The 19,739-nt window shown below is 38.8% G+C and overlaps 1 protein-coding gene across 4 annotated transcripts in view; it reads right to left on the reverse strand.

The window, feature by feature from the left end:
* SIN3A (SIN3 transcription regulator family member A) overlaps positions 1-19,739 on the reverse strand; it is a 74,517-nt gene that overhangs the window by 47,066 nt on the left and 7,712 nt on the right. For 3 of the 4 annotated variants that reach the window (XM_086711245.1, XM_086711246.1, XM_086711244.1), the window contains exons 2-3: positions 6,851-7,072; positions 2,813-2,989 (exon numbers count right to left, since the gene is read on the reverse strand). In XM_086711245.1, coding sequence (XP_086567371.1) covers positions 2,813-2,989; positions 6,851-7,039 — 366 coding nt within the window. In that variant the 5' untranslated portion in view covers positions 7,040-7,072. Of the gene's footprint in view, positions 1-2,812; positions 2,990-5,845; positions 6,651-6,850; positions 7,073-19,739 lie in introns of those variants that run through there. The other variant, XM_086711247.1, reaches the window with a different exon arrangement.

Genomic DNA, 19,739 nt, shown 5'->3' on the forward strand with positions numbered 1-19,739 from the left:
CCTGAGCTGAAGTCGGCTGCCTAACCGACTGAGCCACCCAGGCACCCCAATAAATAAATGTTTAAAAAAATTAAAAAAAAAAAAAATACTCTCTCTCCCTCTGCCCCTCTCCTGCTCACACTCTCTCTCAAAAAATAAAAATAAACACAAAATTTTGAATAAAAAAATAAACAAGCACGCTATGGCATAATAATAATTACTATAGAGAGAGAAAAACTGCAAAACCTGAATGAAAGAAATTATATGTGATGTGTTTATGTCTGGTCACAGTGAACCGGTGTGAACTAATTTACTGTTTAAATTAGTTATAATTCTATGCTTAAAAACATCCAGCAGGATGGGGCACCTGGGTGGCTCAGTCGGTTAAACGTCCAACTCTTGATTTCGGCTCAGGTCACAATCTCACGGTTCGCGAGATCGAATCCTGCACGCTGAGCTCTTTGCTGACACTGCAGAGCCTGCTTGAGACTCTCTCTCTCCCTCTCTCTTCCCCTTCCCTGGCTCGCACGTGCTCTCTCAAAATAAATAAATGAACATTAAAAAACAAAAAACATCCAGCATGACAATCACATTATAAATGAACTATTTGCATGTAAGAATAGTGAGGAAATTGTCTCATTGCCTAGAAGTATAGATCAACTCTTTATAATACGCGGCTCTGGGAACCACAACTTAGAAGAAAACAACCCGGAGGTAGCCCTTCAGAAGCTACAGATTTAGGAAAGCACTTAGGGAGGCTTCCAGGCTGTGGATGCATTTTCTTGGCTCACTTCCACAGGCATTTATCATTGAGGTCCCTACCCTCTGGAAGTTCACAATCTTGGGGAAGACAAACACAAACAATTGTAAAGAGAACTTGCTAGAGATGTGCCAAACATCTATGCTGCTAACATTCAACAAGTAGCTAAATCACACCAAATATGCCTCAAATTATTCAAATCCTCCTTGTCATCAACCTGCCAAAGACAGACAAGAAAGTATAGACAATGCTGATGCTTGAAATAACCTAAGTATTTTCACTGAACACTTCCTTATTATAGAATATAAACGGTTTATTGAAGTTGATTCGAATGCTTGTAAAGCATTTTAAGACTTATCCAAAAATGGCAGGCAATGTGGGAATACTGAATGAAGCTACATGGAGGCACAGAAGGCATTTTACCTCTCCTCGTCAGAAGGGAAATTCAACAAGTTATTGTGCACAGGAATTATACCCAAGAGCAAGAAGAGAAAGAGCACAAAGTCCTGCTTCTTGTCTGCCCATGACTCACTCTATCTATAACCCCAACTCCAAAGCCCTTTCTTGCTTTCTTGACAGTTTCTGTAAAACAGACAAAGCACAATCTATATACTTATACCCAGGTGAGGGAGGTGAGTAAAATCAGTGTTGTGCTTTGACAGAATTGGCTGAAAAAGGATATACAAATATATATTTTTGTTAGTTTCATAGCACGTTTGGAAGCTCTTTTGCAACATTAGGATATTAACTGCTGAACACAGTATTAATATGGAATTAAATCATACCAATACAACTTTAAAAAATATTTTCAGGACTTTGTGAAGTGTGAAATTCACAGCAATAATACAGTTTGGTACACAGCCATCACTCTACAAGCAGTCAACCATCAATATATTACACAAATTTTCCCAAAGACAGAGCCGAGAGTGAAGTTTCAGGCCCAAATAATTTGTACTCTCTTTAAAGACTATGCTTAAGTATGGTCAACTCTTCATTACTTAAGCTAATACAGACAAAGTAAATTTTACAAAATCCCTCTATATAGCTTAACTTTGGTATGCTTTATATTTATGTAGCATTTAATTTCCTTAGGCCAATATTAAACAAGTTCCTGAGGACCCAAACAAATGAGGGCAGGAATCGGGGAGAACTAGATAAAGTACCAAGGAAAACAGAAGGCTGAAATGTTTGCTACACATGGATGTGTTCTTCAAGGGCACAGTGTTCATTCCTACCTGGAAGCTATTTAATTATGCTAATATGACCACATAAAGACCCAACATCTTATCTCTTTATAGTTCTTCAATTCTGTATTTCCTGCACTTGATTTTAAATTTTATGTAAATGTAAAATTAGAAAAATTGAAATCTGGAACATTTGCTGCAACAATCACATACTTTGAAAAGTAACACTCAAGGAAGCACAGAGAGAGGGTTAGCTGGGAACACAAGCTTCACTTCTCCACAGATGCCTCATGAATTTCAAAAGCACTGAAAACCTACAGCACATACTCAGCAGAACAGATGAAAACACTGACACTTCATTCACAATTCTAGTCTTCCCCAATCTTTATAAAGGTTCCCAAAAAAGGAGCATGTGTTTTACTAACGATGGACTTGAAGATGACAGCCCATTCAGCTATTTATAAACAGGGATAAAAAGATTAAATCCTAAGATAATACTGGACCCAGTTACCGTACAGTACGGCAGCCAACCATGTGTATGCTCAATAAAACCTTATGCCATGCTAAGAACTAAGAGTTCAAAGGGAGGTATCTAAAAAATGGACTTTGTTTATTTCGTATGAAAACAGTCCCTCAATCCTGGACACGTCTGAGTACTACGCATTCATACATTCCAAAAACATTTCTTGAATATATTCTCTGGATCAGGCACTGATCCTAAGATGGGAAATCTAAGTAGGTCTCAAAACAGAAACAAAGTAAAACTTCTTGTAATTCAATCCCTCATCTAGCATGTTAAAAGTTATAATGTCACTACTAATAGGCTGAAGCCAGTGCTTCCTGCTGAGAGAGAAAACTTTTTAATGGAAGAAGAGGAGCTGAATATCACCTTAAGCCTCTGAAACTGCTGCTGTCCCTGCACTGGTGCAACTGGTGGGGCTGGATGAGCATGACTCTGGACCACCTGGCCTCCGTGGGGCTGCACAGCTGTTGGGTGATGATGGCTGCTGTGAACCGCTGCGATGGCGGGCCCGTGACTGCCAGAGCTCTGTGGCACTGCTGAAACCTGGGGTGGACAAAATGCAGACAAGAAACTTCAAGGCTTCTGCATTCTTCCCCAGATGCATCTAAAAGTCATGCATGCATATCTTTGCACACACAAAGATAATTACAGATCTTCCTTGACTAAATCCATTTTAAGTTGAAAATATCCTAAATTGAAAATGCATTTAATACACCTACCCTATTGAACGTCACAGCTTAGCCTACTACCTTAAATGTGCTCAGAACACTGACGGTAGCCACAGTTGGGCAAAATCATCTCACACAAAGCCTGTTTTATAGGAAAGTGTTGAGTATCTCATGTGATATGTTGAATACTATACTAAAAGTGAAAAGCAGAATGCAATGGTCATAAGGGTATAAGCATCTGACTCTTGGATTTCAGCTCAGGTCATGATCTCACAGGTTCGTGAGTTTGAGCCCCACATGGGACTCTTGGGCTGACAGCACGGAAGCTGCTTGGGATTCTCTGTCTCCCTCTCTCTCTCTGCCCTTCCCCTGCCTGTGTGTGTGCATGTGCTCTCACTCTCAAAATAAGTAAACTTTTTTTTAAAAATCCAGATTTAAAATTCCAAGTATGGTTTCTACTGCACATCACTTTTACACTACCATAAAGTCAAAAAATTGGAAGTCACGCTATGCTAAATAGTGAACTATCTGTAATTAGAAACCCAAAGTTCCCACAAAAGGGAACTGGTGAAATAAATTATAGCCCACCCATATTATAACAGAATTCTCTGCCAAAAATTATATGGCTCAATACTTCTCAAACTATCTATGGCAAAGGACCAGTTTTTTCTTAAATTCCAATCCATCATGGGGCACTACTTTTAATAAAATACTATAAAAATGAATTACTAGAGAAGTGAAATAAAAAAATACATAAGCTCAAAATTTTCATTACATTTTACAGATATATTACAAAATTACTGTGTCCAAATCGCTAAGTTTCTAAACATTCTCAATTTCTATACTTATGTCATTATAGACTAGTAAGAAAGTATACGCATCAACCATCTGTGGACCACACTTGGAACAGCACTGATACAGATGCATAGATTTTAACATTATAAAATGTTCACAATCCATAAGTTGAATGTATTCATGTGTTGTACACAGTCTTAAACTTAAATATTTCTTAGAAAGCACATTAAAAAGCAGTATCTAAAAATCAATAAAAAGATTTTAAACCTTAGATGATGAACATACAGCAAAACGTTAGCATTTTATCTTGTGGTAGGATTAGAGAAGATTTTTACTTTGTTTTATTTTGCTTATCCTTATTTGCTACTTTTATCCCTATTTGTTTATTTTGTTTATCCTCATTTGCTAAACAAAACTTTCTTCCAAACTGTTAGTGGTTTGGCCTCAAACATAATTATTTTCTATTCTTTCTCTCATCCTCTTGTAAGATCAGAGTGAAATAAAGCCCAAGCTCCTTTCCTTCCATTTCTATTGCAGAAAATGCTACATAAAATTTCCAAAGCTTTTTTCATTTTCCTATTTCAGAACTGTTAATCACCACAGAAGACAACTAAGGACAAGATACCTGATTTGCCATGTCTCCACAATAAGGAGTCTGAACAACCTGAGACTTCGTCTAAACAATGGAAGTTGTATACCACAACTTAAGAGAGGATGTTTCCCCCCTCACCCAGACCCCATAAATTTATAAGGATTCCCCTAGACAGAGGGGAGGGTGGGAGACAGACGACTACTTACAAATCCACACAAACAATACAATACACATTAGGAGTAAAAAGACACTATTTAGACAATTCTAAATGCTCTAATATGTCTCCTGCAAGAAGGGTTATTATTCTGAGCTTCTATATTCCAACATGCATGTTTTGAACAGTTTTTTAAAAGACTATTAATTGGAGCTTATAAACACTTGAGATGACAGGTTTTATGTGAGCACATTATAGTTTCTAGCATGTGAATATATGTGATCATCCCAAGTGTAGGAAATAGTCCCAAGGAAAACAAGCAGCCTTTCTTTCTTCTAAGACCAAACCTAAAGATTTGATTTGCAGCAGTCCTCTGACTGCAGTCCTCAGCCCCATATGAGGGCATGACACTGCTTCAAGGGGGACTCCTGAGAAAGTATGACACCTAAGGACTCACCATCACCTACTTCACCTGGATTTCCATCTTCTTTGTTTTCTTATACTAAATTCTGAGAAATTTATGGAATTATGAATTGTTAGGTCAAAATGGAATTAAAGATTCTGACACAAACTGTCAAATTGCTCTCAAGAAAGATTACACCAATTTATGTTCCCCGTACCAGCCATATTGTTCTAAAAGTCACTAATGAGTTAGGCTGAATAACACCTCTCTCTCCAGACCAGTTAAATAAATTATGGTTCAGACTGACCTAGAATGGAGGAATATAAATGCAGTGATTTTTAAAAAAATTACTTAAATCTATACATATGTATTCAAGTGGAAAGTTGTCCGCTATATATTAAATGAAAAGAGCAAATAGCAGAACAATGTATACTGTATCATACAAATTATGTAAAAAGAAGTGTATCCAGATAGGTAGGCAGGTAAATACAGATACGCTTGTATATGCATACAGTTTTGGACACCCAAGAAATGCACAAATCGGTTAAAGCCTGAAAAGTCAGAGGAAGAAGTCATCTTATATCTTTAAAAAAAATAAATAAATAACCACGGTGATATTTACTTTCATAATTAAAAAGGGCAAAACCCAAATTCCTTCCATTTCCACAAAACAGAGTAAACACAGAAGAGATGAAAGATCATCATCGGCCAGGACATGGACGAAAGGAATATACAATGCTGGTGGAAATATAAATTGGTACAACTCTGAAAAACAATTTGACATTACCTGCTAAAGGTGAAGTCGCTCACACTCTATGACCCAGCAATCCCTCTCTCTCCTAGATACCCAAGAAAGTCTTCTTCATGTGCCCTCAAACCTACTGAGCGGTCTGCAAGATAAGAAGGAGTTTGCACCAGAATGTAAACCAACTATTTCACTAATAAGTACACTGTTTAATTCAGCTGTCTTTTTTTCCCCCATGGCAAGGGTTTTTTTAATTAAAAAAAAGTAGCACATTGATTTAAATTCTGATGCAAGCTTATCTTGTCATGGATTGCCACCATGAGCACCACTGCACTAGGAGAAATACCTAAAATCAGCCATACAGCACCTTTAAAACAATGAAAATCTGGAACAGCCTGATTGTGCAGCAACAGAAAAATGGATAAATGGAATATATTCATGTAATTAATAACAGTAAAAATGACTCAATTATTTACACACAGAAATACAGGTAAGTCTTGGGAACCACACTGAGAGAAAAAAAGTGAGTTAAAGAATAAAGGGGTGCCTGTCTGGCTCAGTGGAAAGGGTATGTGACTCTTGATCTCAGGGTTGTGAGTTCGAATCCCAAGTTGGGTGTGGAGATTACTTAAAAATAAAACCTTAAAAAAAAAAGAAGAAGAAAATATATGTTTTCATTTACATAACATTCAAAAATACCAAACTAAACAATTTTATTGTCTAGCGGTATAAACAAAAGGATTTAGGGGCACTTAGCTGGCTTAGTCAGTGGTGCATGCAACTCTTGATCTTGGGGTTGTGAGTTTAAGCCCCAGGTAGGGTACAGAGATTACTTAAAAACACTTAAAAAATAAAAATAATTTTAAAAAGTCTGTGAGGCAGGTACACAAGTATACATTATTTTTGTTATTTGTTACATCTTACTTACACATATACCATAAATATAATTTTACATGTAACTGAATGCTTGGTAAACAATTTTTTTAATTGGATGAAATCACCAATGTTCCTCCCTTACACCTAGTCCCTTGGTAGGCTCCAGTTTACCTGATAGCTGGGTGTCACAGAGTACTGAATTCCCGTGGCTGACTGCATGGTCTCAGACACTGCTTCATATACAGGAGGGGCAGGGGCAAGTACCCGGTGCTGGTGAGGAAAAGCCTCTGTGCTACCAGGGATCCGACGCTGCTGGGCCGCATACACCGGTGACTCCTGGTCATCCAAACGTCGCTTCATTCTGTGCTCATGCTCAGTGATGCACTACAAAACCTGCAGAAACCAAAAACATTGACATGCAAACCAAATTCACACTCCAATGTGATGTACACAACTTAGATGGAGAGTCAGATGCTCTTCCGGCTGAGCCACCCAGGTGCCCCTGATGTGTACAACTTAGGACAAGTCGCCCAAATTTATTATAAGCTCAACTCCCAGAACCAACTGTCTATTCCATGCTGGAGATGTGATCACTGGCTAGTTTAAGTGCACGACTGCACACACAGCCCCCACAGTAGATAGTGTTCCATAACCAAAAGACAGAAATGTAAATAATCACATAGTCTGAATTTGGGACTACACAGTTGAAAAATAACCTCCAATATAAAAAGACAAAAGTATACCTTTCTTTTCTTTATTCTCTAGTTTTCTCCTCAAATGCCATCATTCCTAATATTAATTACATGTTTACATGCTACAAAAACATTCAAGTGCTTCTTCGTAACTCCACTCAAAACCTAGTACTATAATTGTGGTCTAATTTTTAAAATATCAATTGTTTAACAATTAAATGGTATCATGAGAGAGCACCAGGCCAGGAGTAAGAGGACAATGGTGCTAGACTTGCTAATTTAAGGGGCTATGTACATTTCAACAACTTCCTCATTCCATGTGAGTTTGTTTCTCCAACTACAAAATGAGAAGGTTGGAAAAGATCATTTCTAAGATTTCTTCTGACTCTAACAATCCTTAACACTGAGGAGATTCCAGAGTCCCTTGTTAATATTCCTCTGTGGAAGGACCCTTTCTTTCCTACAGGATACAAACAGTCTAATAATATTCTGGCTGGGAATCCAGTCTGTTCTTCTCAGGGCTTTCCCAACATCTATAAGCTTCTTCTAGGTAGGGTCCTTTCAACTTTGTCTGCATTGCCCACAGTCCTCTCACAGACACTCAAATACTGACCATGCAGAGGGAAAGAATAACAATAATAGTTAACATAATAATAGCATATCTGGATTGCCTGGGTGGCTCAGTCGGTTAAGAGTCCAATTCTTGGCTTCAGTTTGGGTCATGATCTCACAGCCACAGAACTAAGCTCCTCATCAGGCTCTGCACCAACAGCACAGAGCCTGCTTGAGATTCTCTCTCCCCCTCTCTCTGCCCCTGCCCTGCTCATGTTCTCTCTCTCCCAAAGTAAATAAACTTTAAAAAATAGCATATAATGAAACCCAAGGACCATTCTACACAGTTTACAAATATTATCATAATCCCCACAACAACCCTATAAGCAAGGTGCTATTATTCTCTATTTTGCGAAAGAAGAAACTGAAATACAAAGATTAAGTAAACTGCTCAAGGCTGCACAGCTAACAGGCAAAGCTGGAATAGCAATTTGCCAAATCTGCCTCCAGAGCCTGAATTCTTACCCACTTTACTATCTCCTATCTCTCACAGAAAAAGAAATAAAGGAGGAAGAGTCCCTTTACTTATTTAAGACACACATGCACTGAGCAACTTCAGCTTTCTTTAACCTCTCCCACACTAGGCTCATTCATCCTTTTTTTCAGCCTCAACCCAACAGAGTAAGAAAGCTTTTGCGGCATTCATTTATTCAATTAGCAAATTCAGGGAGCATATATGAAGGTGTTAGGTGCCCTATAAAAGCTTAGAAACTAGTTGGGAAGACCACATACAGCCTCACTAGTAATCAAAGAAATATAAAGTAAAATGATAACTTACCCCAAAGCAACAGGCAAAAATTAAAAGAAAATGATGATACTGAGTGTGGGTAAGGGTATAGGGAAATACTACTGGTAGAAGTTTTAAAATTGGACTGTTTGGTTGGCAACTTGCGGCATTCACTAAATTTTTAAATTAAATTTAAAATGGGCAGGGGCACATGGGTGGCTCAGTCGGTTAAGTGCCCAACTTTGGCCCAGGTCATGCTCTAATGGTGTGAGTTCAAGCCCCACATTGGGCTCTGTGCTGACAGATCAGAGCCTGGCGCCTGCTTCGGATTCTGTGTCTGTCTGTCTGTCTGTCTGTCTGTCTCTCTCTCTCTGCCCCTCCCCAGCTCACACTCTGTTTCTCTCTCTCTCTCAAAAATAAACATTAAAAAAAAACATTAAATTTAAAATGGGCACACCCTCTCACCTAGCAATTCTACTTCTAAGTATCTTATACATCTGCCAAGTATATTTACTAGAGCAAAGTAAGAAAAATCTAAATATCTATCAATACTGAATAAACTTGATACATTGATATTAGGAAAACTATGTAGCAATTAGAAAGACTGGGGTTCCTCTATAAAGAAAACCCTCCAAAACATACTATTAAGTGAAAAGAACAAGCTACAGAATATATACAGTGTGATCTCAACACCCGCACACTATGTACTCTTAAGATTTGTGCATTTTATTGCAAATTTCGCATCAGAAGGAAAAAGCTATAAACAAATACTAAACTCTAGATAAGGACACGCATATTCCAGTAACTAGGTAAAAATGTACTAATGTTTGAAACTTACTTTGAAATACATCAAGAAATTAGTTTGGATTAATAGATGGAGGATTGGACAGATGGCTATATGGCAAAGTAAGTACTGTAAAAACAGTAATGTAAAATCTAAGCAGTGTGTACATGGGTGTTCCCTATAAAATTCTATCAACTTTGCTGTATATTTGAAATTGTTCTTAATACGACGTTAGGAGAAAAGGCTAACAATACAAACCAACTCATAAGTGCTACAAGTAAGTACTACAAATTTGGAAAGGAGTAGACGTGTATACTCGGAAAAAAAAAAAAACAACTCTACAGAGAAGGTGAATATTTGGTTATGTCTTGAATATTAAGGATGAATTGAGGCATAGCAGGTATACAGGATGAGATTAAAATATTACAGTAATTTGGTACTTACAAGTATAAAGAGCTATTTACAGTCTTTGCCAATTCATTTATTCCACAAATAATTCCTGACAATCTACACGTGCCAGACCCTTTGCTTCCTGCTGGGGCACCAGCACTGCCCTGAGTAGGGCAGATTTCCCTGCCCCACAACAACCAAGTCTTCCAAACAGGACTGGTACAAGTTACTGTGCTCCTCCCCACAGTCCTGTCAGATGGGTATACCCAGAACACGATTTAGAAGGAAACTGATACGCAAAGAAATTAAGTGATTTGTTCAAGGTCACACGGCAAGAGGCTAGACTTTCCTTGGAATACGTGACCAATCTGGAGTAGAAATACTGGACAGACAACAGTAACCTGCTTGCAGAGAGGGACAGTGAAATTCCAGACTATAAAGTATTCGAATGCCAATAATGGAGCCACAAGAGTCAGACACAAAGCTACTTTCAAGCCCTGCTTCAGCTGACATGATTTTCATCTGCCACTTTGGTCTCCAACTGTTCCAGATTTGGGGCTTACACTGTTATCAGAACTCCAGTCTATGAAGACAGAATTTAAACAAGGAAAAGCACTTTGAGAGATAGAAACTAGTGAAGACAGACTAATGTGAACAAACAATGGCAGCAGAACACTAAAAAGTCATCTGGCCATGTGTTACAATAAAAAGTGGGAATAGCTCCATATCATCACGCAAAGAAATCGTAATACCCAAATAAAGCAAGGAGAGCAGGGTAACTGTGATACTGCAAGGCGGTCTTCTGGGAAAGGGTAGAACAACTGGGGAGAGCGAATGTGTCACATTTTAGACAAATTTAAGAAAGGCAGAGGTAAAAGCTAACCCTTTCTGAATGATAAAAATAAAAAAACATTTTTCCAGTTCTACAACCAAAAATGTCTTCATTCACAGTAAAAAGTTGGCCTCCTAGAAACCCAGACAGTTCTCCATGATTATTTAAATCCAAATGAAAAATCCAACTTTAAAGAATCTTATCTTTTCATTTAGATTAAATTTCACAAATTAGTTTAAAGAGAAACAACAGAATTATTTTAGCCAAGATAAGCTCAAAGTAGGAAAGTGTATGGATCAAACCAAACTACCCTATTCCGGAGGCTTTTAAGTATACAAAACTTTCTTTTTGAAATTTTTAAATATATGGTTGACCCTTTAGTGCCTCTTAATTTTGTATTGTTATCTTGAATTAGACACATTTTTAAGTTCCTTTATTTATGTAATAATGAAAAAAATCCTCTGAAATTATTCTCTTATTGATGGTCAGCATCACGTAAAATCACATTAAAATGTGATGGTCAGCATCATGTAAAATCACATTAAAATGTAAAATTTATTTACATCAATAAATACTGTGGAAAAATGTAAAGTTTCTTTTTAAAAGCAAAGAAATTTGTATCAAAGCATAAAGTGAAATGTAATTACACTCTTCGATCTCCTGCAATTGCCCCCAGTCTACTTCAAAACCTATCCGAATCCAGTTCTGGATTTAAATCTGCTGGGAAATAAAAAGTATCCCAGAATAAATGAAAAAGGCAACCTATTTAGATTTCCCATTTTACACAGAAATTAACAACCCATCCTTTTTTTTTTTTTTTAATTGTTTATTTATTTTTGACAGAGAGAGAGAGAGACATAGCATGAGTGGGGAGGGGCAGAGAGAGAGGGAGACACAGAATCTGAAGCAGGCTTCAGGCTCTGAGCTGTCAGCACAGAGCCCGAGGTGGGGCTTGAACTCACAGACCGCAAGATCATGACCTGAGCCGAAGTCGGACACTCAACTGACTGAGCCACTCAGGCACCCCAACAACCCATTCTTAACACACTACACATCTAATACCCAAGCCTCCCCAAACTCAGTCTTACATTCTTCTTCTAATGATGTGGGCCTCAACCAGGAGAGTTTGCCCCTGGGGCACATTTGGCAATGTCAGAAGACATTTTTGGTTGTCACAGTTAAGGCATCTCATGAATTCCCAAACATGCTAAAATGCACAGGATAACCCTCCACAACAAAGAATTATTCAGCCAAAATATTAATAGTGCCAAGTTGAGAAACCTGGATCTAATTAATGACAACATCATTTGGCACATACCTTTTATGAGCTTTGGTGGAACTACGTCATACTGTGGTATGACAATTTTTACCAAGGTAGCTCAGGATAGTCATCTTGGTTGTGCAAAAGATATCGTTGCTTTTATGACATGTGATTTGCCTTGAACCCTCGGGTGTATCAGAAAAAACGTATCATTTACCATTTGAATGAAAAGCAACTTTATTAGAAACCTCAGTAAGAATTTAAATAGCAAATCCAAATTTTTATTCCCTATTTTCCTGGTTTTGAAGATATAAATATCTCAACTAGGCAATATCCTTTAAAGTGCAACTGATTAGTCATCAACTATCATGCATGAAGTTGGAATACAGTCATTCTGTAAATCTGTAAATTTTGATTCCAGATACATCTCTAATAAAGTTCTAGCTTATCGTCACTAATGCTACAGAATGACATCTTTTTTCTTTCATCACCAAACATAATACTTTGAAAATTAAAATTTTTAATTTTGTTGAAGAGGGGACAATCATGTTTTTTGTTCCATAACTGCAAGCATTCTCAGTTTTAGGCTACTAAATACCAATTAGAATGATCAATCCAGAGGTGCCTGGGTGGCTCAGTTGGTTAAGCACTGGACTCTTGATTTCAGCTCAGGTTCTCACAGTTCATGAGTTCAAGCCCCACGCTGGGCTCTGCGCTGACAGTGTGGACTCTGCTTGGGATTCGCTTTCTCTCTCTCTCAAAATAAATAAACATTAAAAAAAAAAAAAAAGGGCACCTGGGTGGCTCAGTTGGTTAAATGTCTAACTCTCAATTTTGGCTTGGGTCATGATCTCATGGTTCATGAGTCTGAGCCCAGCACTGAGCTCTGCACTGACGGTGTGGAGCCTGCTTGGGATTCTCTTTCCCTCTCTCTCTGCCCCTTCTCCCCACACCTCTCTCTCTTTAAAATAAATTTAAAAAACTTTTTTAATGCTCAATCCAATGATGTGTTTTCATTTCTATATCCTGTTTCCTTCCAATCACCTCTGTATACCTGCCTTTAGCATGTGTCCACTTACAAGTTAGTTTTGGTGCATGAACATCCTAGAAGAATACACTTGTATACCCTTTAAGCAGACTGAAATAGCTTTGATTCATGTTGAAATGCTGTGTTTCAAAGTCCTTCCTGCTGAACTACCTGGATGAGGACATCATTATTTATTCCCCCCCCCCCTCAAAAATACATTGTGCACTCATAAGGTCTTCAGTCTGAGAAAATTCATCATATTGTCATCTAAAGACTACGCAGTTTGCAAACTGGCTCCCAATCAATTTCACCATCATCATCCCAGTCTAGCCTGCTGTCTGCTGGACTGTATCTATCCACTAGCTCCTCCAGTTGCTGCGTAATATCTTCCTCTGTTAGTTTTCCTCTCTTTGCCATTACAGGGGGGGGAAAATTCTGAACTACCAAATATATTTACCAAAAGCTTTAAAAAGTTGTAAAATAGTATAAGAAATGGTCGTATATCCTTCACTCAGATTCTCCAAATGCTAACATCTTACAGAATGTTTAAGATGGCATCTCCCAATTCTTGTAGACTTTCTTGAAAGATGCTGTAATGCTTCGGGCAGAGCAGTAAGAAAACTGAAGTGTAATAGTGATGATTTATTTTACCACTGCATTATCTTTCTAGGCAATGCTATCAGTCTTCCCTTTTCTTATCATTTTAATCTTTTTTTTTTTTTAACTTTTAAGGTTTATTTATTTTTGAGAGAGAGAGAGAGAGAATGAGAGGCAGAGAGACACAGAATCCGAAGCAGGCTCCAGGCTCTGAGCTGTTAGCACAGAGCCTGACATGGGGCTCGAACTCAGAGCGCAAGATCATGACCCGAGCTGAAGTCAGAGGCCCAACTGACTGAGCCACCCAGGCGCCCCTTAGTCTTTTTAAGCATAGTTAGGAATATCTGATGAGCAATGATGAAATACTTCCTAAGATGATGTAATACCAAAATGTCTCAAGCTATAGAAAAATGAAGATCATTAAGATCCCATAATATAGGTTGGAATTATAAATGGTAATAGCTAAAATGAGTTTATTACATTAAAAAGAAAGTAAGTAAATTCTGTTTGTTTGTTTGCTTATGTTGATGTTTATTCACTTTTGGGGAGAGAGACACAGCATTAACAGGGAGGGGCAGAGAGAGAGGGAGACACAGAATCTGAAGCAGGTTCCAGGCTCTGAGCTGTCAGCACAAAGCTCAACACAAACCAGGAACCATGAGACCATGACCTCAGCTGAAGCTGGATGCCCAACCAACAGAGCCACCCAGGTGCCCCTCTCTTTCTTCTTTTAAAGACCTATATAATAAAGAATAAAACTCATGAAATATAAATCTTTACAAGCAGTTAGCACTGCTCAAAAAGAAACTCAAAGGGGCACCTGGGTAGCTACGTTGGTTAAGCATCTGACTTCGGCTCAGGTCATTATCTCATGGTTTGTGAATTCAAGCCCCATGTTGGGCTCTGTGCTGACAGCCCAGAACCTGGAGCCTATTTCGGATTCTGTGTCTCCCTCTCTCTCTGCCCTCCCCCCATCCCCACCACTTGCACTCTGTCTCTCTCTCAAATATAAATACATATTTTTAATTTTTTTTAATGTTTATTTTATTTTTGAGAGAGAGACAGACAGACAGACAGACAGATTCTGTAGGCAAAAAATGACCAGGAAACTTTAGTTCAACTCAAAATGTATTAAAAACTGCATCAGTGTTAACTTTTTGATCTAGCTCACTGTACTAGTTTTGTTTTTTTGTTTTTTTTTTTTAATTTTTTTTTCAACGTTTATTTATTTTTGGGACAGAGAGAGACAGAGCATGAATGGGGGAGGGGCAGAGAGAGAGGAAGACACAGAATCGGAAACAGGCTCCAGGCTCTGAGCCATCAGCCCAAAGCCTGATGCGGGGCTTGAACTCACGGACCACGAGATCGTGACCTGGCTGAAGTCGGACGCTTAACCGACTGCGCCACCCAGGCGCCCCTCACTGTACTAGTTTTGTAAGATGCATTAGGGAGATCTGGATGAACGCTACATGACAACTTTTTTTTTTTTTTAGTGCTTATTTATTTTTGAGAGAGAGAGAGAATGAGAATGAGCAGGGGAAGGGCAGAGAGAGATGGAGACAGAATCTGAAGCAGAGTCCAGGAGCTGAGCTGTCAGCACAGAGCCCAACGTGGGGCTCAAACTCAAAAGCTGTGACATCATGACCTAACCAAAGTTCAAGACACTTAATGGGCTGAGCCACCAAGGCACCCCTATACGACAATTCTTTGTATTACTTTTGCAACTTCTTTTGAAGTCTAAAATTATTTCAAAATAAAAAGTTTAAAAAAATTTAAGCATTAACAGTAGAATATGAAAGAAGGAAATCATCCTGTGTCTCTGTCTAAAGGACACATTTAGTTTATGTGACAAGTTTTGTATAAATTAGCTGAGAATGGTATAAAACAACAGATTGAGTTTAACAGAAGGTAACTAGCTAAAGAAAGCATTGCAGGGGCACCTAGGTGGCTCAACTGGTTAAGTGTCCAACTGTGGCTCAGGTCATATTCTCACGGTTCATGGGTTTGGGCCCCACGTCGGGCTCTGTGCTAACAGCTCAGAGCCTGTTTCAGATTCTGTGCCTCCCCCTCTATCTGCCCCTTGTGCTCTCTCTCCTTCTCAAAAACAAATAAACATTAAAAAAAAAAAAAAAAAAGGAAGCACTGTAAAGAATAGGACTGGAGACAGTTAAAGGGTAAGTAGGGGTAGGTAGATGTGTCACTTACCTCATCCTTCCTTTATCCTATTAGCTATAGGTGTGCCCCCACACAAGCACGGGCACATATACACCTTTAACCAGCTTTGTATCCTCCACTGTGCGTAGCATACGGTCTTGTCTATGGCAGAAATCAAATCATTCACTCATTCATTCATGCATGCACCCTCTAATATTTGAGTACATACTATGTGTCAGGTGTTGCTCTAGAGGCTGGGGATATAGCAGTAAACCAAACAAAAATCTCCTCCCTCACAAAATTTATATTTTAGTGGCAGAAAAGACAATATACCAAGTGCTCAGAATACTAGACAGTGGCAAGCACTAAGAAGAAAAAGAAGAGAAGGGTTTTTGAAATTTTACATACAAATGACCAAAGAATACCTCACTGATAAGGTAACTTTTGAGTAAAGGAAATGAAGACCTAGCCATGTAGAAATCAGCGAGGAAGCGTCGTATGTGGAAGGAACAGGAAATGCAAAGACCCTGATGCATACACGTGCTTGATAGTTTCCAAGAACAGCAAAAAGGCTGTGTAACTAGAGCAGAATGGAGGAAAGATAGACTGGTAGCAAATGAATCAGAGAGGTAATGGGCGGTGGGGAGGACAGTAGGTAGGGAGCATATGTATTTGTTCTCAGAGGTCATAAGGACTCGAGCTTAATAATCAGACTGAAATGGGAAGCCATTGGTGGCTTTGAAGCAGAAAAATGTCATGGTCTGAGTTAAAAGAAGTTTTAAAAGACTCACTTGGGGAGCACCTGTGCGGCTCAGTTGGTTAAGTGTCCAACTCTTCCACTCAGGTCATGATCTCACGGTTCGTTATTTCGAGCCCCCAGTCCGACTCTGAGCTGACAGTACGGAGCCTCCTTGGGATTCTCTCTCTCTCTCTCTCTCTCTCTCTCTCTCTCTCTCTCTCTCCCCCCCCCTCCCCTCCCCTCCCCTGCTTACATTCTCTCTCAAAAGAAAAAAATAAATAAACTTTAAAAAGTAAATAAAGACTCACTTGGATTGCTGTGCTAAGACCAGACTGAAGAGAGGCAATAACTAAGCAAGAGAGAACAATTAAGGTAACTGAAATAATTCAAGCTAGAGATGTAGTTGCATTCACTGCCATAGTTGGGAGTAGGGTGGCAGTGGTGGTGGCATTACATGATCAATACAGAGCAAATAGGGGGATTTGTTGAAGACCAAATATGAAAAAGACAGAGAAAGAGAAGTCGCGATGCCTATTAAATATCCAAGAGGAAATATGATGTGGGCCGCTGGTTATGCTTATCTATAGTACAGGGGAGAGGTCCCCAGTTAAAGAAATTTGGGAGGTACCAGCATGGTTTGGATTTTAGGAAGGTAATTCTCCTTAATTAAGTGCATTCAGATTTCTGCACCAAGTACGACAGCCTAAAACCAGGTTGTGGCCCCTAATTAGTTGTGGAACCAAGTTTATTTAGTTGTGGAACCAAATTTATCAAAAACCAAAACAAAAATTCTTGCATTTCAGAGCTGCAGGTTAGGGATTATGGGCCTGTATATCCTTCAATAGCCCACAAGTCAGCAAGCCTCGCCCTGGAGGATGGAAGAAGTGCCCTCAGCCATGATGCTCTAAGCACAAATAACACGCAGACACACAAGACAGAAAGGCATGGGTAACAGGAAAGCAAAAGAAGGGAGGGGCAAAAAAGAGAGGTTTGCCTTAGAAACTGCTACTCATAAATGCCTAACTTTGAAGCCAATTGCAACTAAACAGAAGTAGCCTCTAGTTAACAAACTTTAAAATGCAATTAGAGTTCAGTTTGTATACTTTTTATCACCTACTGTGTGCCAATCTTATCCTAGGCACTGAGGCCACCACAAAAAGTTAAGTTCCAGTCTAGATGGACTGTTATTGGCGCAGCTCTCGCTGAGGAAAGCCAGTTAGTTGCCCCACAAATGTTTAAGAACAAAAACCTCTATGCACTTGGTTATGAATGACAATGAATCTCACTAGGTACGTCTTTTGGAGAAAAAGGACCAAAAAGAAAATTACAAAATTAAAGGAAGCCAAGGTTTTTTGGTATTTTTAATGTCTTGTTAAAAGACAAGACAGGTACCTGTTGGGGCACCTGGGTGGCGCAGTCGGTTAAATGCCAACTCTTGATCTTAGCTCAGGTCATGATCTCACAGTTCATGAGTTTGAGCCCCACATTGGGCTCTGTGGTGACAGCACAGCACCTGCTTGGGATTCTGTCCCCCTCTCTCTGTGCCCCTCCTCCGCCTCTCAAAAATAAATAAACATTTAAAAAGAAAAAAAAGGTTAATTTTCTAAAGATAATTAGAATTCACATTTAAAAAGAGGGCCAACTGGGTGGCTCAGTCATTTGAGCATCGATCGGACTCTTGGACCCTTGATTTCCGCTGGGATCATGGTCCCAGGGTCGTGGAACTGAGCGGTGTGCACTGGGCTCCATGCTGAGTATGGAGCCTGCTTGGGATTCTCTCCTTCCCTCTCTCTCTGCCCCTCTCCTCCACTTATGCACACACACTCGAAAGAAAGAAAGAAAGAAAGAAAGAAAGAAAGAAAGAAAGAAAGAAAGAAAGAAAGAAAGAAAGAAAGAAAGAAAGAAAGAAAAGAAAGAGAGAGAGAGGAAGGAAGGAAGGAAGGAAGGAAGGAAGGAAGGAAGGAAGGAAGAAAAGAAAGGAAGAAAGGAAGAAAGAGAAAGAAAGAAAGAAAGAAAGAAAGAAAGAAAGAAAGAAAGAAAGAAAGAAAGAAAAAAATATGGCATGAAAACAAAATTCCTTGAAATACTGGAAAAGAATAGACGTAATAAATGACAGAATGACAGACTACCCAAGTATGCTGTCGGCTAATCTTATCCTCAACAAAAAACAAACATCCAGAATTATTTACTAAATCTGTAACAAGATAAAAATCCTTAAGACATTACTTCTACTACTCACTTATTGAAGTAGAAACAAGAAGACATGTGAAGGAAAAGTATTAGGAAACAACAGTTGACCATATTAATATATCTTGAGCTTGACAGGGTAGCAGTAACATATGTGCCAAGTCCATAATTTCTTCACTATCATTCTTAAATACCTTCCAAAGCAGCAGAAGCAATCAGGTCTGCAAACTGAAGAGAACAGGATTCACAAACTCTGGAAGAGACTACAATTCATGTGCTAATTTCAACATAATGCCACCCCTTCTAACACCCCCAAAGCACTTTCTGGGAGTACTCTGAGATGTCTAAGGCCATTCATTCAACAACCACTTCAACTGGATCTATGATTTCAGACTTCACCCTCCTGTTGCTCATTCAGTGTCCTCTCTTCCTCCACCCCTAAGGCAGGCTCTCCCTCCTCTGAATTCCTTTCAGCTCTTTGTACTTGACTCTTATGGCACTCAACCTAAACTAATACGTAGTAAAATTTACCATGTGTATATTTGCCTTTCCTTCTAAGAACATAAACTTTTCCGGGACAAACTCTTCCTGTGTCAGCCCAGAGCTGTTTAAGAAGGTGGTCAATAAACGGGTGTTGACTCTATTTCCCTTTAGAATCTGAGTCCCAATTTTTTCCCTATTGAGGGAAAAAGCACACTGCTGGTTCCTCAAAAAATTAAACAGAATTACCATATGATCTAGTAATTCCATTTCTGGGTATATATCCAAAAGAATTCAAAGCAGGTACTTGGAGAGATATTTAATAATATAATAATGCAGCATTATTCACAATAGCCAGTAGGTGGAAACAACCCAAATGTCCACGGACACATGAATAAAACAAAAGATACATACATGTAATGGAATATTACATACCATTAAAAAGGAAAGTAAGTCTGACACATGCTGCAACATGAATGAACCCTGAAGACATCATTCTAAGTTAAATAAGCCAGACAGAAAAGGACAAATATGGCATGATTCCACTTACATAAGATACCTAGAGTAGTCAAACACAC

The sequence above is a fragment of the Puma concolor genome, chromosome B3, assembly GCF_028749965.1.
Source record: "Puma concolor isolate L17-30 chromosome B3, mPumCon1.1.hap2, whole genome shotgun sequence".
Lineage (NCBI taxonomy): Eukaryota > Metazoa > Chordata > Mammalia > Carnivora > Felidae > Puma > Puma concolor.